The sequence below is a fragment of the Magallana gigas genome, chromosome 4 (genome assembly GCF_963853765.1).
Source record: "Magallana gigas chromosome 4, xbMagGiga1.1, whole genome shotgun sequence".
NCBI lineage: Eukaryota > Metazoa > Mollusca > Bivalvia > Ostreida > Ostreidae > Magallana > Magallana gigas.
Window position 1 is genome coordinate 57,211,979 of NC_088856.1, and position 20,064 is coordinate 57,232,042.

A 20,064-nucleotide genomic window follows, 5' to 3' on the forward strand; every position below is an offset into this window, starting at 1 on the left:
ATTGATTTTCATTTTATGGATTTTTGTGATGGTTGAAAGTTTGTTATTGTCATTTTATTATCTACATTACATTTATCAAGTAAGCAATCAATCACTCATTAAAATAGGATAACATTTAGCGAGTCAGTAATAAATCAATTAGTGATTGAGATAGGATAACATTTACCGACTTAGCATCAATCAGTTATGGATTGCGTCGGAAGCAAATTGAAAGTGGGAAGGAGGGCTATACTAATCATCAGAAATCTTGACAAGAATTCCCAAAATCATAAATATCCTCATCCCCGGGGGGGACCCCAATTTTCAATATCACTATTCATATTTCAACCTTTTTAGGTAAATTTAGGAACTATTTTGTTTGCTGCGAATAAAAGGGAGGGGGGGGGGGGGGGGCTGAACCCTCCATGATTCTATATTCCTAAAGGATAGGTCTAACTTTGCAATAAAAAAAGTCGGGGGGAAGGCCCCCCCCCCCCCCCCCCGTTCCGACGTCTTTACATCCAGGTAAGCTTTAATCAGTCGTTAGTCACGTTCACTGAGTTAGAATAACTCATTTGATTTATTAGTTGATTGCATTTCATTTACATAATGAGAAACAATTAACGAGTTAGCACCAGTCAGTCTTAGTTTGAGATGGGATAGCATTTAACAAGTAATCAACATGTAAACCAGTTATTGATCAATCCAATTAATATACACGTATGAATCTAAACCTAAATACTCATTCAGTCATCAACAGATACGGCCCTCATAATACCGGTATATAATACTGCAAATATTAGTGATTAAATTGAACATACATATGTATTCAAATAAATGTTTCCTTGCTGGCTGTACAAAAGCTAGGAAGGATTTCTTGATATTGCAGTATGCGAAATGAATTTCTTTACCTCAGCTAGGTTAATGTTGATGTCGAGATAAAACAAATGCTAATTGTATATGATAAAATATGTGATAAACAAAGATACTTAGGTCTCTACTTTGTAATTGTTCTCCATTTCAAACAAATGTAGTTATTCACATCTTAATTGAATGGAAGCAAAGATTTCTTAATATAACGCTCTGTTTCAATTAGAAATGTTTCTAATTTTGTCATCTTTTTAATAAAAACCTGTATTCATAAACGTCTTTCCATACTTGAACCTGAAAATAAATGGGTCAACACATTTTAAACAGAGTAAGTATTTTGAGGAAAAGCATAAGCCTTGATAAGGCATAAAGTAGCTACGTGTTGAAAGCCACGCCTGTATATGTCTATTTGCTCTCAAGTTTGCGTAATTTGCTGTTCATGTTTGCCGAATATATGTCTGTAAAAAAAGATAAATAGGACAGTTTATGATATGATATGGAGGCAGATAACGGCAACGATTGTTTTTTTGTTTTTTGGGGTTTTTTTTGGTTTTTTTATCCCATGTAGAAGGTACCATGAACGCTTTGAAATAAACATGTAAGTTTTGCGTAGTTACTATACTGTTCAAGAGCTTTAATTGTTCATAAATATTCGATAGAAACGTGTAAGATTGAAAAACAAGTTGCAGCGGTATGTGCGAGCTACTTGTATAGAATAAATAAGTCATGATTTTTTCGTTGATATATATTTTTTCTGTAAGAGGAATATATGGCCGTGGCTATTTTAGATTTCTTAAATGAAAAAGAAAAGCTCAGCGTAAAGATAAAGTAAAGCATTTCGTTTTAGCTCACCTGAACCGAAAGTCCTAAAGAGCTTTTTCTTATCATCCGTTGTCTTTGGTCCGTCCATCTGTTTGTCTGTAAACGTTTTACAGTTTTAACTTCTCCTCTATAACCCCATGTCCAAATTTAACAAAATAAATGCAAACATTTTTCCGGGAGTTGTTCAAAACCTTTTTAGCACACCTGAACCGAAGGTTCAAGTGAGCTTTTCTGAACACCTTATGTCCGTTGTCCGTCGTCCTTCTGTCCGTCTATAAACTTTTCCAATTTTGACTTCTTCTTTAAAAAATCTGGGCTAAATTTTAACCAAACCTTGTTCAAATAGTCCTTATCTAAAGGGTATTAGAATTTGTTAAAATAAAGAGCTACATCATTTTTAACGGGGGATAATCGCGAAACAGTGAATATAGGTTGTGTGTCTTAAAAATATTCTTAAGAACCACTGCACCAGAAAAGCCAATTTTTACACAGAAGCTTGTATGTAAGATTCTAAAGTGTAAGTATCGTGACCTCCGGATCAAAACTGGGACCCCAGGCGGGGTTCAAAGTTTGACATAAGAATGCGTAGGGAAAATTTTTTTTCTCAAGAACCACTGCACCAAAAATACCAATATTTACATTAAAGTTTGTATATCTAGTAAAAATTTTCTAAGTTGTAAAATCGTGACTCCCGGACTGCAATATGGGCCCCAGACGAGGGCTCAAATTCAAAATAGAAAAACGAAGGAAAATGTTTTCAAAAATTCTTATCAAGGACTACAATGCAACAGTTTTTATATTACTATGCAAACATTCTTGGCTTTTGTGGATTCCATGTTTGTCTTATACTAATAAGAGGGGCTCAAAGTTTAACTTAAAAATATATAAGAAACATGTTTCAAATATATTTTTCGAGAACTACATTATTGTTTGTGAAATTACTTTGCAAAGATCCTCAGATAGTGTAGATTCTAAATTGTAGAACCCGTGGTCCGCAAACTAATACTGCTGCACCAGGCGGGTTCAAATTTTAACATAGAAATATGAAAGGAACATGTTTGAATACTTTCTTCTCAGGAACTACAGCACAACACTCTATCGGATTACTATACAAGCATACATGGCTATTGAAGAGTCGAAATTGGTAAAATCGTGCCCTGGACTGATACTAGGGCCCCTAAAGTGCTTTAAAGGTTAACATAAAAGTAAATAAACAAAAATGTTTAAAAATCTTCTCCTCGAGAACTAGCTACAATTTGTGGGATTACTATGCATGCAACCTTAGATAATGTAGATTCAATATCTTAAAAAGATTTGCCCTGGAATAATACTTGTGACCTAAGACGGGTTCAACGTGTAATGTGTTTATTTGGAAAATGTTTAAAATTCTTCTTCTCGAGGGCTTCAACACTACAATGTGCCAGATTATTCATACGCATCCTCAAATAGTGTAGATTCTTAATTTAAAACAGCCGTAACCCTTGATCTAATTCTAGGACCTCAGAAGAGGTTCAAACTTACACATAGAAATATTAGATTGAAAATGTTTAAAAATCAGTTTCTGGATAATGATTCAATTTCTGAGATAACTATTCAAACATCCATGAATATTGTGATTCTAAATTAATAAAGCTGTGACACCCGGACTAATACTAGTGCCTCAAGAGAAGATTATAGTTTACCATGGATATTTATATGGAAAATGTTTACAACTTTTCTTCATAAAAGCTAGTAAGCTATATTTTGTGAGATTTCTATGCAAGCATCCTAAGGATTCTTTAAAAGTGTACATTCTAAACTGTTAAAGCCAATCATTAACCATGGACCAATACTTGGACCCATAAAAGGGTTCAAAGTTTTAAATAGAAAAAAACATATGCTACGAAATAGAATGTTACAAGGAACAGTTGTTCATGTGAGCGTTGTGGCCTATATGCCTCTTATTAAAAGAGAGGTTATTGCGAAAGAGTGAAAATAGGGTTTTTGTCAAGAAACATTGCCCCAGTACAGATATTTACAGCAAGGCTTGTATTTATATAGTGACAATCCTAAACTGTTAAAATCGTGATCCTTTGAGTGATACAGAGGTTCCAAGAGGTTTCCAAAGTTTAACATAGAAATATATAAGGCAAGATTTAAAAATCCTTTTTAAAAATACAATGTATGAGTTTATTATGCAAGCAGCCTCAAATAATTTAGATTCTGAGGTGTTAAAATTGTGACTTCTGAGGTAATACTGGGGCTCAAAGACGGCGTCAAAGGTTAAGATTAAAATATATAGGGAAACTGTATCAAAATTTTCTTTTCTTCTCAAGAACTACAATGCTGCAATTTTTGGAATTAATAAAGAGACATCCTCAAATAATGTCCATTCTTAATTGTTAAAATCGCGACCCCGGGTCTTATACTGAGGCCCTAAGAGGGGTTCAATATTTACAAATAAATAAATAAATAGGGAAGATGAAAAAAAACGACGCCTTAAAAACCGCAATGCTTCAATTTGCGAGTTTACAGGTACTATGCAAGAACCCTAAACAAAATTGTGATACCCAGTTTTAAAATGGGTGCCCCATGAGGGGCTCAAAGTTAAACATAGAAATATATGGGGAGAAAAATGAAAAATCTTATTCTCAAAAACTACAATGATACAATTTGTTTACTATGCAGGCATCTTTTCAAATAATATAGAAATCTTGATTGTAAAAATCATGACCCCTGGACTAATACTAGGTCCCAACGGGGGTTTAAAGCTTAACATAGATATGTATCCAAATATCTTTAAACACCATTTTCTCAAGAACTGAAATGCTATGATTTGTGAGAACATGCATTTTTAAAATTTTATAAGAAAAGGTAGATTCAAAATTGTTTGAATAGTGACCCGAAACCGGTAGACTTTTAAGTGTTTGATTTTGACCCTACACTATGACTTGGGCCCCATAGGAGGGGGTGGGGTACAGTTTACTTTTACAAAACACTAGAACACGTTAATAATGAAGAACCAGGAACGCGCAATTTTGCTTCGGTTTAAACGTAATTCGTTTTATCCGTAAGCTTTGCAATTAGTTTTAATCCCGGGTGGAATAAGCGTCAGTTTGTTATACTAGTATGCGTGTAATGCTTGGTTTCTCGAAGGGCCTCTTGTTTTTTAAAGAGAGGAAAGTTTATAACTAAACAATTTAAAGATTTAAGGAATTTGGGGATTTATTTGTTTAACCCCCCCCCCCCCCCCCCCGAAAACTATAAACTTGATTGTGGTAGGTATGATCAAGTTATTTTATAATGATTTTTGTCAAATAACACTGTCCTAAACCGGTATTGAATTTTAATAACACCTGCAAGTATTTATCATTTATTTTCTATAATCTGCATACGTGATTCAAAATGATAAACATTTCACTATATTCGCAGATAAACTAGAAGCCATTCGTGTCGAGTTTTATTACATCTGTGCGTGCACCTCAATAAGCACAGTATTTATAATATTCTATCCAGGTACACAAAAATATTTTTATTCAAGATGCTTAAATTCAGAATAAAATACAAATTATAACAATGCATATGGTAGTCATGTACGATGCCCCAACAGAAAACCACCGTTTGTGCAAAACCTTCTTTCTTTATACAGAAAAACGAATATAGCTCATCAAACTTACACTTAAACATCGACATGTAGTTTGTGTGACGCTATCTCATTAATATCTTCAGTCATAAGAGATACCATATTTTTGTAGTCGCCAGAGTATCGACTCGAAAGGTTTTCCGCATATAAATTGGTCAAAATGAGATCAATTCCTTTTAATGTCACGTTCTGGTTACAGTTATTTTTACATTCAGATTGAAAGTGTATTTATATTCATCGCTGGTTTTTCTTGTCATTTCAGCTCCAACACGATGACCAACTACAGTTATTTGTTCACACCCAGAGCTGTTCCCTATAGCTATCAGACTGTACCCGAGGCGCTTGAATTCCAGGCTGGGAAATTCCCAAACCACGAAATATTGGTGTTCAGGAAAATAGACGGATGGCGAGAGACCTTAACTTACAAGGAACTCTACACCCAAGCTGTGAAAATGGCGAAAAGTTTGGTAGAGAAGGGCATAAAAAAGGGGGACAAGGTCGCTCTCTACGGTCCGAATACACTACAATGGGTGGTGGGAGAGATTGCCATAATAATGGCAGGTGGTGTTGTTGTTCACGTGACCAGTAGTGTCAAGGATGCCAGCGACCTACAAGAAATGTTGGCTGTGGCAGAGTGCCGGGGGATACTAATTGACCCGGGGGCGAACGGAATGCATCGTGATTTCATCTCACATTTTCTCCAATCACCCAGTTCTCTAATTTTTGTGTTTCTTAGAATAGCAGCTGATTTTGGTGATTGTGACAATCTGCCATCTATTGCTGAGAAAGAGGAAACCGATACCGAGCTACCCAAACTGTCCCCAGAAGACGAAATTGTCTTTTTTACGACATCCGGAAGTACCGGGAAACCCAAGATGATTTGTCATTCTCATTTTGGCGTCCTTAATAACGCTTATTTTCAACGACCTGATCGGCCATCGACGCTGTACAACGACCGGCCGTTTGGATGGATCAGCGGGTCCCCCCTCGTTAACATCGCGTACGGGACCACACGGGTGTTTGCCGACTCCTCGGTTGGGGTCAAGGGAGGCGATCCAATGAAGATTTGGAACTTGATCAGAGAGGAAAATTGTTCCCATGCACTTTTAATGCCATACTACCTCGCTGATCTAATTGGCTGTAAAGACGATTATAAAGACGTGTACCTATTACACGCCATCTTACTCGGAGGGCAGGTCATTGACCAGTCGTATAGCCAGGTCATCGGGATTTATTCGGAAACCCTCTGTATTGGTTACGGTCTGACGGAAAACGGCGGAGTAACAACGCTTTGGCCTGATATCCGCAGAGGAGACAAGATAGACATGGGGGACGTCGGTGTTCCTTGTGAGGGTGTTGAAATGAAAATCATCGACGAAACCGGAAGTACCTTACCACGTGATCAACCCGGAGAGCTTTGTATGAGGAGCCGAGTAGCTTTCCACGAGTACTACAAAAACCCAGAGGCGACTCGTGCGACCTTCATTGCTGGTGGATGGTTCCGTTCGGGAGACATCGCGGTTATTACAAAAAATGGCAGGATTGTTATCAAAGGTCGAATAAAGAATGTTATATCTCGGGGCACAAGAAAGATTTTCCCGGATGCGATAGAAAGAGTGGTCAATAAGATGGACAGATTATCGCATGTCGTCGTTGTCGCTGTACCGGACAAACGCCTGTATGAAGAAATATGTGTCTGTTTTGTAGCAAAACCTCAAATCGATGTCACAGAAGATGATGTCAAAGACTTTTGTGCTCAACATTTTGACGTTAAGAATGCCGCAGACGGATATGGTGAAATGCCGACATACTTTCTTAAATTCGGAAAATTTCCAATGCTCGATTCAGGAAAACCCGATAAAAAGGAAATGCAGACCGAGGCAGTCCGTCGTCTTGGTATCCAGATAGGATAAAAGACATCTTAAATATTTCATTTTTGTTTAAAAGGCTAAGAGTTTTATTTGATTAGGGAGTAGCTAAAGTGGCTTTGAAAGTTATTTGTAACAAAGTGCTGGTGCATAGCACATACACTTTAAGTCAATATTGGGCTGTGAAAGAATCCGAACTAATACCATAGTGAATCTTGTGTGGTGTAAGAACCCGTATGTATGATTCCGAACTTATATCATAGTTAATATTGGGTGGTGTAAAGAACCCGTACATATACCATAGTCAATATTGGGTGGTGTAAGAACCCGAACTTATAACATAGTCAGTATTGGGTGGTGTAAGAACTTGCACTTATATCATAGTCAGTATTGAGGGTGTTAGAACCCGAACTAATACCATAGGTAATATTGGCTTGTGTAAAGACCCGAACTTATACCATAGACAATATCGGGTGTTTGAATGAATCTGAACGTATACCATAGTAAATTTTGGGTGTTTTAAGAACCAGGCTTATAACATAGTTAATATAAGATGGTGTTAGATCTCGAACTTATACCACAGTGAATATTGGGTGTTGTATGCATCCGAACTTATACCATATTCAAAATCGGGTGGTGCACAGTCTGAAGTTATTTTTAGTCAATATTGAGTGTTGTAGGAATCCGAACGGAATTTAAAATCTCGCCTTTATTTTCTGAAAGTTGATAATTATCAGCAATTTAGATAAGGTCCTGTATTTGCGATTCACATTCAGAATTGGCGACAAATAAGGAATTTACAGTATACCATAGATTAATATCGGATGGTGAAGGACCTTTCCGTTATGTATTGTATTAAAACATCATCACGCATCAAACAACACACTATTTTAACGATGAAGACGATAACATATGCTGTTTGCTGTTAGAAGTAAAGTTATAGTTTTCTGAGGATTACTCTTAACACCGCTGTCATGTTGTTGATAGGATATAGATAGATAGATAGATAGATAGATAGATAGATAGATAGATATTTATATATATATATATATATATATATATATCTATATATTTCACAAAGCTTTTTTTTTTTTAATTTTGAAACGAACTCTCTAAATACGCACCAAAATACTTGTTATATCATGCGTACTACTTCACCAGTTTCAGAGTTTGGTGATAACAAATCATGCATCCACAGTGTGGTGATCCGGAAAATAGGATCACACTCAGTAAAATGTACAGTGTCAAAAAGGAAAAAATGATCGGCATATAATGATTTTCAATTTAATTTTGATCTAAAGAATTCAGAAATTATAATTCACATGTATCGTGATATGATCCTGGATAAGATTTTACATTTCTTGTTCAATACATTTTCGTATAGCCCAAACTGAATGATATGTATCTTTGAAATAAATGTACTTATATAAAAAAGCACGAAACGATTCACACAATAGGATAAAATTAAAACTGTTAAAATTCAACGGTAAACCTCATAAGATTAACGCACTATAGGATAGGATTAACGTACGATAAAACAGGATACACGATACGATAAGATAGGATTGTAAGAAAAATTATGTTGCGGATAATGTATGTCAAAGGAATATTTATGTTCTTCAACTGTCGCAATCAAAATTATTTCTTTTCTTTATAAAAAAAAAAAAAACTTGCATTCATTAACGTCTTTCCATACCTGAACTTAAAAAAATAAAGGGATCAACTCATTTTCAACTAGGTAGGTATTTTGAAGACAAACATAGCCATGTTAAATGTCAAATAAGCACCGTATAAAAGATCTGCATAAATATATTTGCTAAAAAATTTACATGAGTTTTGTATTTGTGTATGATTGTCGAATTTATAGAAAAATATTAAACAGAACGTTATGAAGGCAGACATTTTGTCTATTACATTGTGAAGGTACTCTGAACTGTGGGTGAAAAATTAAAATGTATTAATATCTGTGTAACAATTTTACACTTCAAGCTATTTTTGTTTCTGTTTATGAGAAATCGATAGAAACGGGTATGATAATAAAACAAGCCTACAAAAATCTTGGACAGGATTGAATTCAGGTGTATTAGCTGCAGTACAATTTTCATGAAAAGCACAGCTTATGCGTTAAAGATTTTAATTGTGGACGTTATCTAAACAGAATAACTAGGTCATCGCATCTTGATTTTTCGTTCTTTATAAATAATTTGGATTTTGTAAAAAGAAAGGATGATCGTGGTCATTTTAGATTTCCTTAACAGAAGAGCAAAGTTTTAAGATATGGCAGAGATAATTCAGCTTCATTGAACTAAATGATATTTTATATATAGGATCTCTCTTGATTTGTGATGGTGTACGATTTTTATCCAACAATGAGAGGGGTTTTTTATCACATGTTTTACCAAATATTTTGTCAATCCCAACTTTTTCTGTAACAATTGCAGCTGTGAGCCTCACAACACATTATCTTCAAGACGTCAACAACTTTACGCATGAAAAAAAAGTTCCTTGAAGTTTAACAAACAGACATTTTATTCCGAACATTTTTTAAGAATTCATGACAAATAAATGAAACGACATTGAATGTTACAAATTTTCATCTCAACATCCCTCAACTGAATTAAATTTTTACCTTTTCATTCTACGTCAATCAACCACCTAAACCTACGTAATGTTTAATCATGACGTCACGTGGCATAAGAACACACAGTGGAATATCAAAAGTTTATCCCATGAGTGATATCCACCGTGTATTGAGATAAACATGTGATAAAACGAAGCAAATCATTACTTAAATTTAGGAAAGGTGTGATGGATAATTTACTCGTTGACGACACAGTCTCCTATACAGTATACAGGCTGTTGTGTATGCTAAAGTTTCTTTCATGTTCATTTTAGTAAAATAACGTTGTCAAATATTGAACTGAGGAATTAAACTTAACGTTTTTAGTATTGCTAATAAACTTTCACCTTTTTTTTTTTTAGATTTGCACAATTTTATAATGCAAATCATTACACCAAAGTCGCCATCGATATACACACGCAGAAAGCAATGGTAGTATCATATGTACATAAATCAGTGAACATTGGTTTTTTTTTTAAATACCGGTATTCCTTCACCCAGGTTTACAAACATATTTCTATAAAAGATATTTATATATGATTTTAAAAAAATAGATTCTGACAGTAAACACAATACATTTTGCAAAAAATATTTTATAAACATTATTTCTTATTTTCTCATGATGCAATGGGTAAATTTGAAGATGAAGATTTTTTTACCGATTCTACATGTATCTATCTTACCCCCTACTTTGTATTTATTTATCACCTCAAACAATGTTAGGTGATTGAAATTTCAATTGATGAAAAAGACCTATTAACTTAACACCCTGCTCTAATTTAAAAATTTGGTATGTTTTTAATCTTTTCTTTTCTTTTTTTTTTTAAATTTGCATTCATAAACGTCTTTCCATACTTGAACTCGAGAAAATAAACGGGTCAACACATCTTAACTGAGTAAGTATTTAAAGAAAAAACATAGCCATTATAAAAGTAAAATGAGCTCCATGTATAAAACTACGACTGCTATGATATATTTGCTGACAATTTTGCATGATGTTTGTTAATGTTTGTCGAATGTATATATATCTAGAAATAGATAAACAGAACGTTATGAAGGCAGACATTTTTGTCTATCACATTTAGAAGGTACTCAGCACTGTGGGTGTAAAATCAAAATGTAGTTATATCTGTGTAGTAAATCTAAACTTCAAGCTAGTTAAGTTATGAAAAAAACGATAGAAAGGTAAAAGATAATAAAACAAGAAACAATGATATATATGCGTCATCCAAAACCTTGGAAGGATTGAATAGGTGCATTGGCTGCAGTATAATATTCATTATATGCACGGCCTATGCGTTAAGGATTTCAATGGTGGACAGTATCTTAACAGAACAACTAGGTCATCGCTTCTAATTTTTTTTTGCATTGTTCTTCAAAGATACTTTAAATCCTGTAAGGGAATGGATGTCCGTGGCCATTTTAAATCTTTAGACCTTCACCTTAATGTTTTTAAGTATTGTTATTAATTTTTCATCATCTATTTTAAATTTGAACAATATATTTATGATTCAAGTTTACTGGGATATATCGGATCGACGTAAGTATGGATTTAACAATTGTTAATTGATAATACGTCGTCGATATACTAGTACCTGAATGTTGAGTTGAAGGCCACAGCGAGTGATTTATTTTTTTTCACGTACACGTTTTTGAATAAATTCTGCTTCATAAGAATACAAAAAAAGGTCTGCTAAGATTGGGGCACAATTGGTACCAGTGGGAATTCCAACAGATTGTTGGAAGACTTGATTTCCAAAAACTACATCAATGTTGTCTATCAGAAAATCAAGCATCTTTTTAATGTCAACTTCAGAGTACTTGTGTGTGCAATCAGAATGGTTTTTAACAAAGTAATATTTCAATGACAAAGTAAGGATTTTTATTGAAGAAACAACTGTCGATGATATCAAAAAGTCAAGATTTCAATTTGTCATGGGGAATAGTTGTATGATGCGTTGAAAAATCGTACGTTTTGATACTATTGGTTTTGGTAGGATTTTTGTGAAATAAAAGTTTCTAAAAATTCTTTAGAGCTTTTTAGTATCCACCTGTGATTCACACCACTTCTGGAGTATATTGTTGTACAGTAATCTTGAAGATTCTCCTTCACTATTGTAAGAATTTTAGTAAAGAGTAAAGAGAAAGGTTTGGTAGACCATTTGCTGGAACCTGCTATATATCTCTGTTGATAAGGACTTTTGTGAAGCTTTGAAATCCAGTACAAATAAGGTTAATCAAATTCATTTTGTTTATTAGAGATATTAAAGATATCTATAACCGATGTATGATTTTGAAGCATTTGCTTGGAAAGAATGCTATGGGTGTAAGTAGAATTACCATGTGTAGAATCGATACCTAGTTCTTTGAAAATGCAATTAATATTATCTGCCTTACAAACAAACACAATTTGTTACTTGCCTTATCAGCAGGACCAGTACATCTGATTGTGCAGTCTATCTCGTTCTTTTCTCACTTCTGCTTTATTGAAAACAGAAAGATATTTGGTTTTCATTTGACCTCTCAGTCGTTTTATACGAGATGTTAATATGCAGATGATACATTTAACCCACTTTGACAAGGTATCAAGATCTTTTTTCTGAGTTTGCCCATCGCTTGGTAATCTTTAACAAAGTTCATGATATGTATAAAATTACGACGCCATATGAAGGATCTAGGCTCCCTAATTGTTGGTCCTTTCATAATAAGTGATCTTATGTTTTCGTTGTTAACTAAATTTACATCACCAGTAATGACGTGTCCGGCAGGACTATAGTTGTAGGGTGAAGAGAAACATAAACACGTTGGAGGATTATCTTTCACGTTGGAGGATTATCTTTCAGCTGTTCGATATTAAGGTCTTTTAGAGTTTGTTTGTAACTGAAGAGTTTGGATGGTTGAAACATAATTGTAGGAAATACAAAGGGTTTACTTTATCTTGACATATGGCGGAATGCAGGACTGAACTTGTTTGTGATAAGAATATTATTTAAATTAACGGCATTTATTCCATAGTTGGCATACTGCAAAAAAAAAAAAAAAAACGTGGTGCATGAGCAGTATTTTCTGATTGTGTAGATTTAAAAAGCCGATGATAAGCAGTATCCATAATCTTGATCAAATATCGTTGTCAAATATTGAACTGAGGAATTAAACTTAACGTTTTCAGCAATGCTAATAATTTTCATCATTTTTTTTTGGGGGGGGGGGGGGGGGGTCTTTTTTTATTTGTACGATTTTATAATGCAAAACATTACACCAAAGTCGCCATCGATATAAACACGCAGACAGCAATCAAGTCTGGTAGTATCATATGTGCATAAATCAGTGAACATTGGTTTTTTTTTTAATATTCCTTCACCCAGGTTTACAAACATATTTCTATTAATGATATTTTTATATGATTAAAAAAATAGATTTTGACAGTAAACACAATACATATGCCATATGATTTCGCAAAAAAGATTATATAAACATTATTTCTTATTTTCTCATGATGCAATGGGTAAATCTGAAGATGAAGATTTTTTAGCAGTTCTACATGTATCTATTTTACCCCCTACTTTGTATTTATTTATCACCTCAAACAATGTTAGGTTATTAAAATTTCAATTGATGAAAAAGATCCATTAACTTAACACCTTGCTTTCATTTAAAGATTTGGTATGTTTTTAATCTTTTCTTTTTTTTTTTTTTTTTTTTTTTTTTTTTTTTTTTTACAAAATTTGCATTCATAAACGTCTTTCCATACTTGAACTCAAGAAATAAATGGGTCAACACATCTTAACTGAGTAAGTATTTAAAGAAAAAAACATAGCCATTATAAAAGTATAATCCATGTATAAACTACGACTGCTTCAATATATTTACTGACAATTTTGCATGATTTTTGCTAATGTTTGTCGAATGTATATATATCTAGAAATAGATAAACCATAACGTTATGAAGGCAGACATTTTTGTCTATCACATTGAGAAGGTACTCAGCACTGTGGGTGTAAAATCAAAATGTAGTTATATCTGTGTAGTAATTCTACACTTCAAGCTAGTTATGAAAAAAAACCGATAGAAAGGTAAAAGATAATAAAACAAGAAGCAATAATATGCGTCATCCAAAACCTTGGGCAGGATTGAATAGGTGCATTGGCTGTGGTATAATATTCATTATATGCACGGCCTATGCGTTAAGGATTTCAATGGTGGACAGTATCTTAACAGAACAACTAGGTCATCGCTTCTAATTTTTTTTTGCATTGTTCTTCATAAATACTTTAAATCCTGTAAAGGAATGGATGTCCGTGGCCATTTTAAATCTTTAGACCTTCACCTTAATGTTTTTAAGTATTGTTATTAATTTTTCATCATCTGTTTTAAATTTGAACAATAAAATTATGATCCAAGTTTACTGGGATATATCGAGTCGACGTAAGTATGGAAATAACTATTGTTAATTGATAATACATCGTCAATATACTAGTACCTTGATGTTGAGTTGAAGGCCACAGCGAGTGATTTATTTTTTTCACGTACAAGTTTTTGCAAAAATTCTGCTTCATAAGAATAGAAAGTAGGTCTGCTAAGAATGGGGAACAATTGGTACCCGTGGGAATTCCAACAGATTGTTGGAAGACCTGATTTCCAAAAACTACATAAATGCTGTCTTTCAGAAACTCAATCATCTTTTTAATGTCAGCTTCAGAGTACTTGTGAGTGCAATCAGAATGGTTTTAACAAAATAATTTTTCAATGACAAAGTATAGATTTTTATTGAAGAAACGACTGTCGATGATATCAAAAAGTCTAGATTTCAATTTGTCATGGAGAATAGTTGTATGAAGAAAAACAGTTTCTAAAAATTCTTTAGAGTTTTTTAGTATCCACCTCTGATTCACACCACTTCTGGAGTATATTGTTGTACAGTAATCTTGAAGATTCTCCTTCACTATTGTAAGAATTTTAGTAAGGAGTAAAGAGAAAGGTTTGATAGACCATTTGCTGGAACCTGCTATATATCTCTGTTTATAAGGACTTTTGTGAAGCTTTGGAATCCAGTACAAATAAGGTTTATCAAATTCATTTTGTTTATTAGAGATATTAAAGATATCTATAACCGATGTATGATTTTGAAGCATTTGCTTGGAAAGAATGCTATGGGTGTAAGTAGAATTACCATGTGTAGAATCGATACCTAGTTCTTTGAAAATGCAATTAATATTATCTGCCTTACAAACAAAGACAATTTGTTACTTGCCTTATCAGCAGGACCAGTACATCTGGTTGTGCAGTCTATCTCGTTCTTTTCTCACTTCTGCTTTATTGAAAACAGAAAGATATTTGATTTTCATTTGACCTCTCAGTCGTTTTATACGAGATGTTAATATGCAGATGATACATTTAACCCACTTTGACAAGGTATCAAGGTCTTTTTTCAGAGTTTGCCCATCGCTTGGTAATCTTTAACAAAGTTCATGATATGTATAAAATTACGACGCCATATGAAGGATCTAGGCTCCCTAATTGTTGGTCCTTTCATAATAAGTGATCTTATGTTTTCGTTGTTAACTAAATTTACATCACCAGTAATGACGTGTCCGGCAGGACTATAGTTGTAGGGTGAAGAGAAACATAAACACGTTGGAGGATTATCTTTCACGTTGGAGGATTATCTTTCAGCTGTTCGATATTAAGGTCTTTTAGAGTTTGTTTGTAATTGAAGAGTTTGGATGGTTGAAACATAATTGTAGGAAATACAAGGGGTTTACTTTATCTTGAAATATGGCGGAATGCAGGACTGAACTTGTTTGTGATAAGAATATTATTTAAATTAACGGCATTTATTCCATAGTTGGCATACTGCCAAAAAAAAACGTGGTGAATGAGCAGTATTTTCTGATTGTGTAGATTTAAAAAGCCGATGATAAGCAGTATCCATAATCTTGATCTGAGTCTGTATTCCGGTGTAGAAAAATCAAAAAGCGGCTTTTCCTTGACTTTTTCAAGAAGATTGTTTAACTCTTTCAAAGGGACAGAGTAAAGTTTGGTGCGAATGTAATAGAGACCCAATTGTTTATTTACATAAGGTAATAATGAATCAAAGGAAACATCGTGTATAATTGGTTTGTTATAAGACCGATGTCCATGACTTCGCCTACGTCTCTTGGTGTTGTTAAAAAGTCTCGTTACATAAATATTGGTACACTGTGGACTTGAAAGATTCCCCACACTTCAAGTTAATAAATCGTATCGAAAAAAGTCAAGAAAGGTAAAAATAACCTGAGTTTTACTAAAATCGAAACATACGCAATGAAAACCAAGATCGGCCTCCTAAAATGAAATAAAAAAGACGACGACAATTTATCCTCCTTTGTTCATAGTTTCCATACGCCCTCACTTAAACATTGACAAACTCTGTGTGTAGCAATAAAATCAATGTCTGCATATATCGGAAAAGCCATATATGTATATTCGCACGAGTATCAACTCGCACGATTTCCCGCATAAGCTGCTCAATTGAGCTCTATTTTAAATTTTAACGTACTAGTAACGATGAAGTATTTTATAATCATTGGGTTTTTTGTCATTTCAGATCCGACACGATGAAGAACTATAGTTACTTGAACACACCAAGGGATCTTTCCTATAGCTATCAGACTGTTCCCGAGGCGCTTGAATTCCAGGCTGGAAAATATCCAAACCACGAGATCTTAGTGTTTAGGAAAATAGACGGATGGCGAGAGACCTTAACTTACAAGGATCTCTACGCCCAAGCTGTGAAAATGGCAAAAAGCTTGGTAATGAAGGGCATAAAAAAGGGGGACAAGGTCGCTCTCTACGGTCCGAATACACTACAATGGGTGGTTGGGGAGGTAGCTGTAATAATGGCGGGCGGGGTCGCTGTTCACGTGACCAGTAGTGTCAAGGGCGCCAGCGAACTACAAGAGATTTTGGAAGTGGCAGAGTGCCAGGGTATCCTAATTGATCCGGGGACAAATGGGAGGAGGCGAGATTTCATCACCAGTCTTCTAAAATCTCCCAATCCCCTCATTGTTGTGTTTCTTAGACGAACCGCCGAGTTTGCTGATTATGATAATCTGCAATCAATCGTTGAGAAAGAGGAAACAGATACCGAGCTACCCAAACTGTCCCCGGAAGATGATATTCTGGTGTTTACGACATCTGGAAGCACCGGAAAACCAAAGATGATTTGTCATTCTCACTTTGGCGTCCTTAATAATGCTTATTTTCAAGGACCTGATCGGCCACCGACGCTGTACAACGACCGACCGTTTGGATGGATCAGTGGGTCCCCCCTCGTCAACATCGCTTACGGGACCACACGTGTGTTCGCCGACTCCTCGGTCGGGGTCAAGGAAGGCGACCCGATGAAAATGTGGAATTTGATTAGAGAGGAAAAGTGTTCCCATGCACTATTGATGCCGTACTACCTCGCTAATCTAATCAACCATAAGAAAGATTTTAATGACAGGTACCTGTTACGCGCCATCTTACTCAGTGGGCATATCATTGACCAGTCTTATAGCCAGGTCATCGGGGTGTATTCGGAAACCCTCTATATTGGTTACGGCCTGACGGAAAACGGCGGGGTAACAGCGATTTTTCCAAATATTCGCAGAGGGGACACGATAGTCACGGGTGACGTTGGTGTTCCTTGTGAAGGGGTGGAGATAAAAATCATTGACGACACCGGAAGAACTCTGCCACGTGATCATCCTGGAGAGCTCTGTATCAGGAGTCGAGTAGCTTTCCACGAGTACTACAAAAACCCAGAGGCGACTCGGACGACCTTCATTGCAGGTGGATGGTTCCGGTCGGGAGACATCGCCGTCATTACACAAAATGACAGGATCGTTATCAAAGGTCGAATAAAGAACGTTTTAGCTCGGGGCGGGAGAACGATTTTCCCGGAAGCGATAGAGAAAGTGGTCAATAAGATGAACGAAATATCATATATTGTCGTTGTCGCTGTACCGGACAAACGCCTGTATGAAGAAATATGTGTCTGTTTCGTAGCAAAACCTCAAATCGATGTCACAGAAGATGACGTCAAAGACTTTTGTGCTCAACACTTTGAGGTGACGAATGCTGCAGATGGGGTTGGGTACATGCCGACTTATTTTCTTAAATTCAAGGAATTTCCGATGCTTGATTCTGGAAAACCTAACAGAAAGGCAATCCAGACTGAGGCAGTCCATCGTCTTGGGATCCACAAAGAAAATTAGACAGCTGTACAAAATGTCAATTTCAATTGTGACTCTAAAAGCTTAAACTAAGTTACTTTAACTAAAAGCTGAGGCCGTATTGGAATCTGTTTGTAACAAGACGCTGTTGAATTTTTCACATACCATAGGTCAATAATTATATATCATATATCATATGTCAATATCGGGTGATGTAACACATACCATAGGTCAATAATCGGAGGTGTAACATAAATCATAGTTTAATATTGGGTGGAGTAGTATATATCATGGGTTCACATTCGGTGATGTATCAAACATCATAAGTCAATATCGGATGATTGATGTAACACACAATTCATAGGTCACTATCGGGTTGTGTAACATCTACAATAGGTCAATATCGGGTTGTGTAACATCTACAATAGGTCAATATCGGGTTGTGTAACATCTACAATAGGTCAATATCGGATGGTGTAACATATACCTTTTGTTTATCAAGGGTGGTGTTACACATACCACTGGTCAATAATGGATGGTGTAGAATATACTACTGCGTGTAAATATTGGGTGGTTTGACATATTTTAGAGTTCAATGTCGGGTGGTGTAACATACAGTGGAGCCTCAGATATCCGGACGCCAGATATCCGGACGCTTCACTTTCCGGTCGATTTTTTTTGGGAACGGAATTTTTACACAATAATTCGTCTCGTTTATCCGGAATTCCGCGTTCCGGATCCGGACGGTCAAATTTTACCACATAATACAGTTTTCCTTTAAATTTTACCTCATTTAACCGGACGGTCACATTTAAGTGTTCGGGGGCACAAAAGTTTTTTATGCGCAAGTGCAAATTGGTGTAAAAACATCTGACACTGGTTGCTGGTTTTAAACAATGCCTTCGTCCGGTAATCGGGGTCACCTGTGTCACGCTATGTACTCGCCCGAGGATATTACGATAACCATGGATGCGACATGTTTAATTGTCGCCATTTAACTTATGAACTGTTATTGTTTGATTAAAATGTCATGAAAATTGTTTAATTTGTGTTTAAAAAAGTCATCTATTGATTGAATTAAAATTCTATTAATCGTAGTAAGATTAGATCGTTCGTACGCCTATTCATTTTAAAACGTAATTGAAATGAAATATTTGATAATTTGAGTTCTGTTTACGATAGTTATTAAGACCGCTTGGGAGGTTCAGGGTATCGACATTAATTTTATAGCGTGTGTTCAATTAACAGTGTAATAATAATTTATGCCAAACATGGCGTGGATGAGTGTTAACGCTACTTGTAAATATCGCTTGGGTGCAATTAACTCTATAGAAAGATGGATACGTAAAATTAGCTTGGGTAAGTTCTGTCAATGAAAAAATAGCTTGGACAATTATCAATAAGGGAATATATACAGATTTTCACCCATTTTCAATCATCAAATGTTGAGCAGCTTCAAACATGTCAACACCACCGGCCAAGAGAGCGAGAGTTGCGATAAGTGATCTTGAAGAAAAAGATTTGTCAGCGTAAAGTGGAACACCCACTTTCTTCTCTTCGCTTTGTTATGCGAATGTAATTAAATTATCGGTTTAATACAGTGATTGTTATGTACATGTACATGTGTTGCCTTGTAGAATGTAGTGCTTGGTTTCCTGTGGAAAAAACATACCTTAAATAATGTTTTTAACAATATTTTGTTTTGTTAATTTAAAAAAAAACTAAACTTTTTTTGTAGTGCTTATGGCTATCAAATTTAATTGTATAATTTATGAGTTATGTTTCCATAAATATTAAAGGTAAATATCACAATTCAGATATCCGGACGCTTCACATATCCGGACGATTTGGCCTGGGGACAAAAGTGTCCGGATAAGTGAGGCTCCACTGTATATCATAGATCAATGTTGGGCTGTGTAACATATACTTTTGGTCAATCTGGGTGGTGTAACACATACAATAATTAAAAATCGGGTGGCGTAAGAAACCCAACTTATATTGAAGGTCAATATCGGGTGCTGTAAGATGCACCATACGTATACATCTGGTGTTGTAACATATTCACTATCGGTCATTTTCGGATGA

The 20,064-nt window shown here is 35.1% G+C and overlaps 3 protein-coding genes across 5 annotated transcripts in view; all 3 read left to right on the forward strand.

The window, feature by feature from the left end:
• The window catches only part of LOC105328313 (protocadherin Fat 4), a 235,002-nt gene that overhangs the window by 165,441 nt on the left and 49,497 nt on the right, over positions 1-20,064 (forward strand). The gene's annotated exons all lie outside the window — the stretch shown is intronic.
• LOC105328317 (medium-chain acyl-CoA ligase ACSF2, mitochondrial-like) lies at positions 471-8,113 on the forward strand. Of its 2 annotated transcripts, XR_010713559.1 has the most exons (3): positions 471-1,177; positions 5,556-7,584; positions 7,625-8,113. XR_010713559.1 is itself a non-coding variant. In XM_011429121.4 (2 exons), exon 2 carries the CDS (start codon positions 5,566-5,568, stop codon positions 7,204-7,206), a length of 1,641 nt encoding a protein of 546 aa, XP_011427423.3. In that variant the 5' UTR covers positions 471-1,177; positions 5,556-5,565; the 3' UTR covers positions 7,207-8,113. The 2 variants fall into 2 exon arrangements, 1 of the variants encoding a protein (XP_011427423.3); XM_011429121.4 differs by having other exon boundaries at positions 5,556-8,113.
• Positions 10,622-18,251, forward strand: LOC105328316 (medium-chain acyl-CoA ligase ACSF2, mitochondrial). 2 transcript variants are annotated; one of them, XM_011429120.4, is made up of 2 exons: positions 10,622-10,677; positions 16,368-18,251. In XM_011429120.4, exon 2 carries the CDS (start codon positions 16,378-16,380, stop codon positions 18,019-18,021), a length of 1,644 nt encoding a protein of 547 aa, XP_011427422.3. In that variant the 5' UTR covers positions 10,622-10,677; positions 16,368-16,377; the 3' UTR covers positions 18,022-18,251. The 2 variants fall into 2 exon arrangements, with proteins under 2 accessions (XP_011427422.3, XP_065939285.1); XM_066083213.1 differs by lacking the exon at positions 10,622-10,677 and adding an exon at positions 13,511-13,572.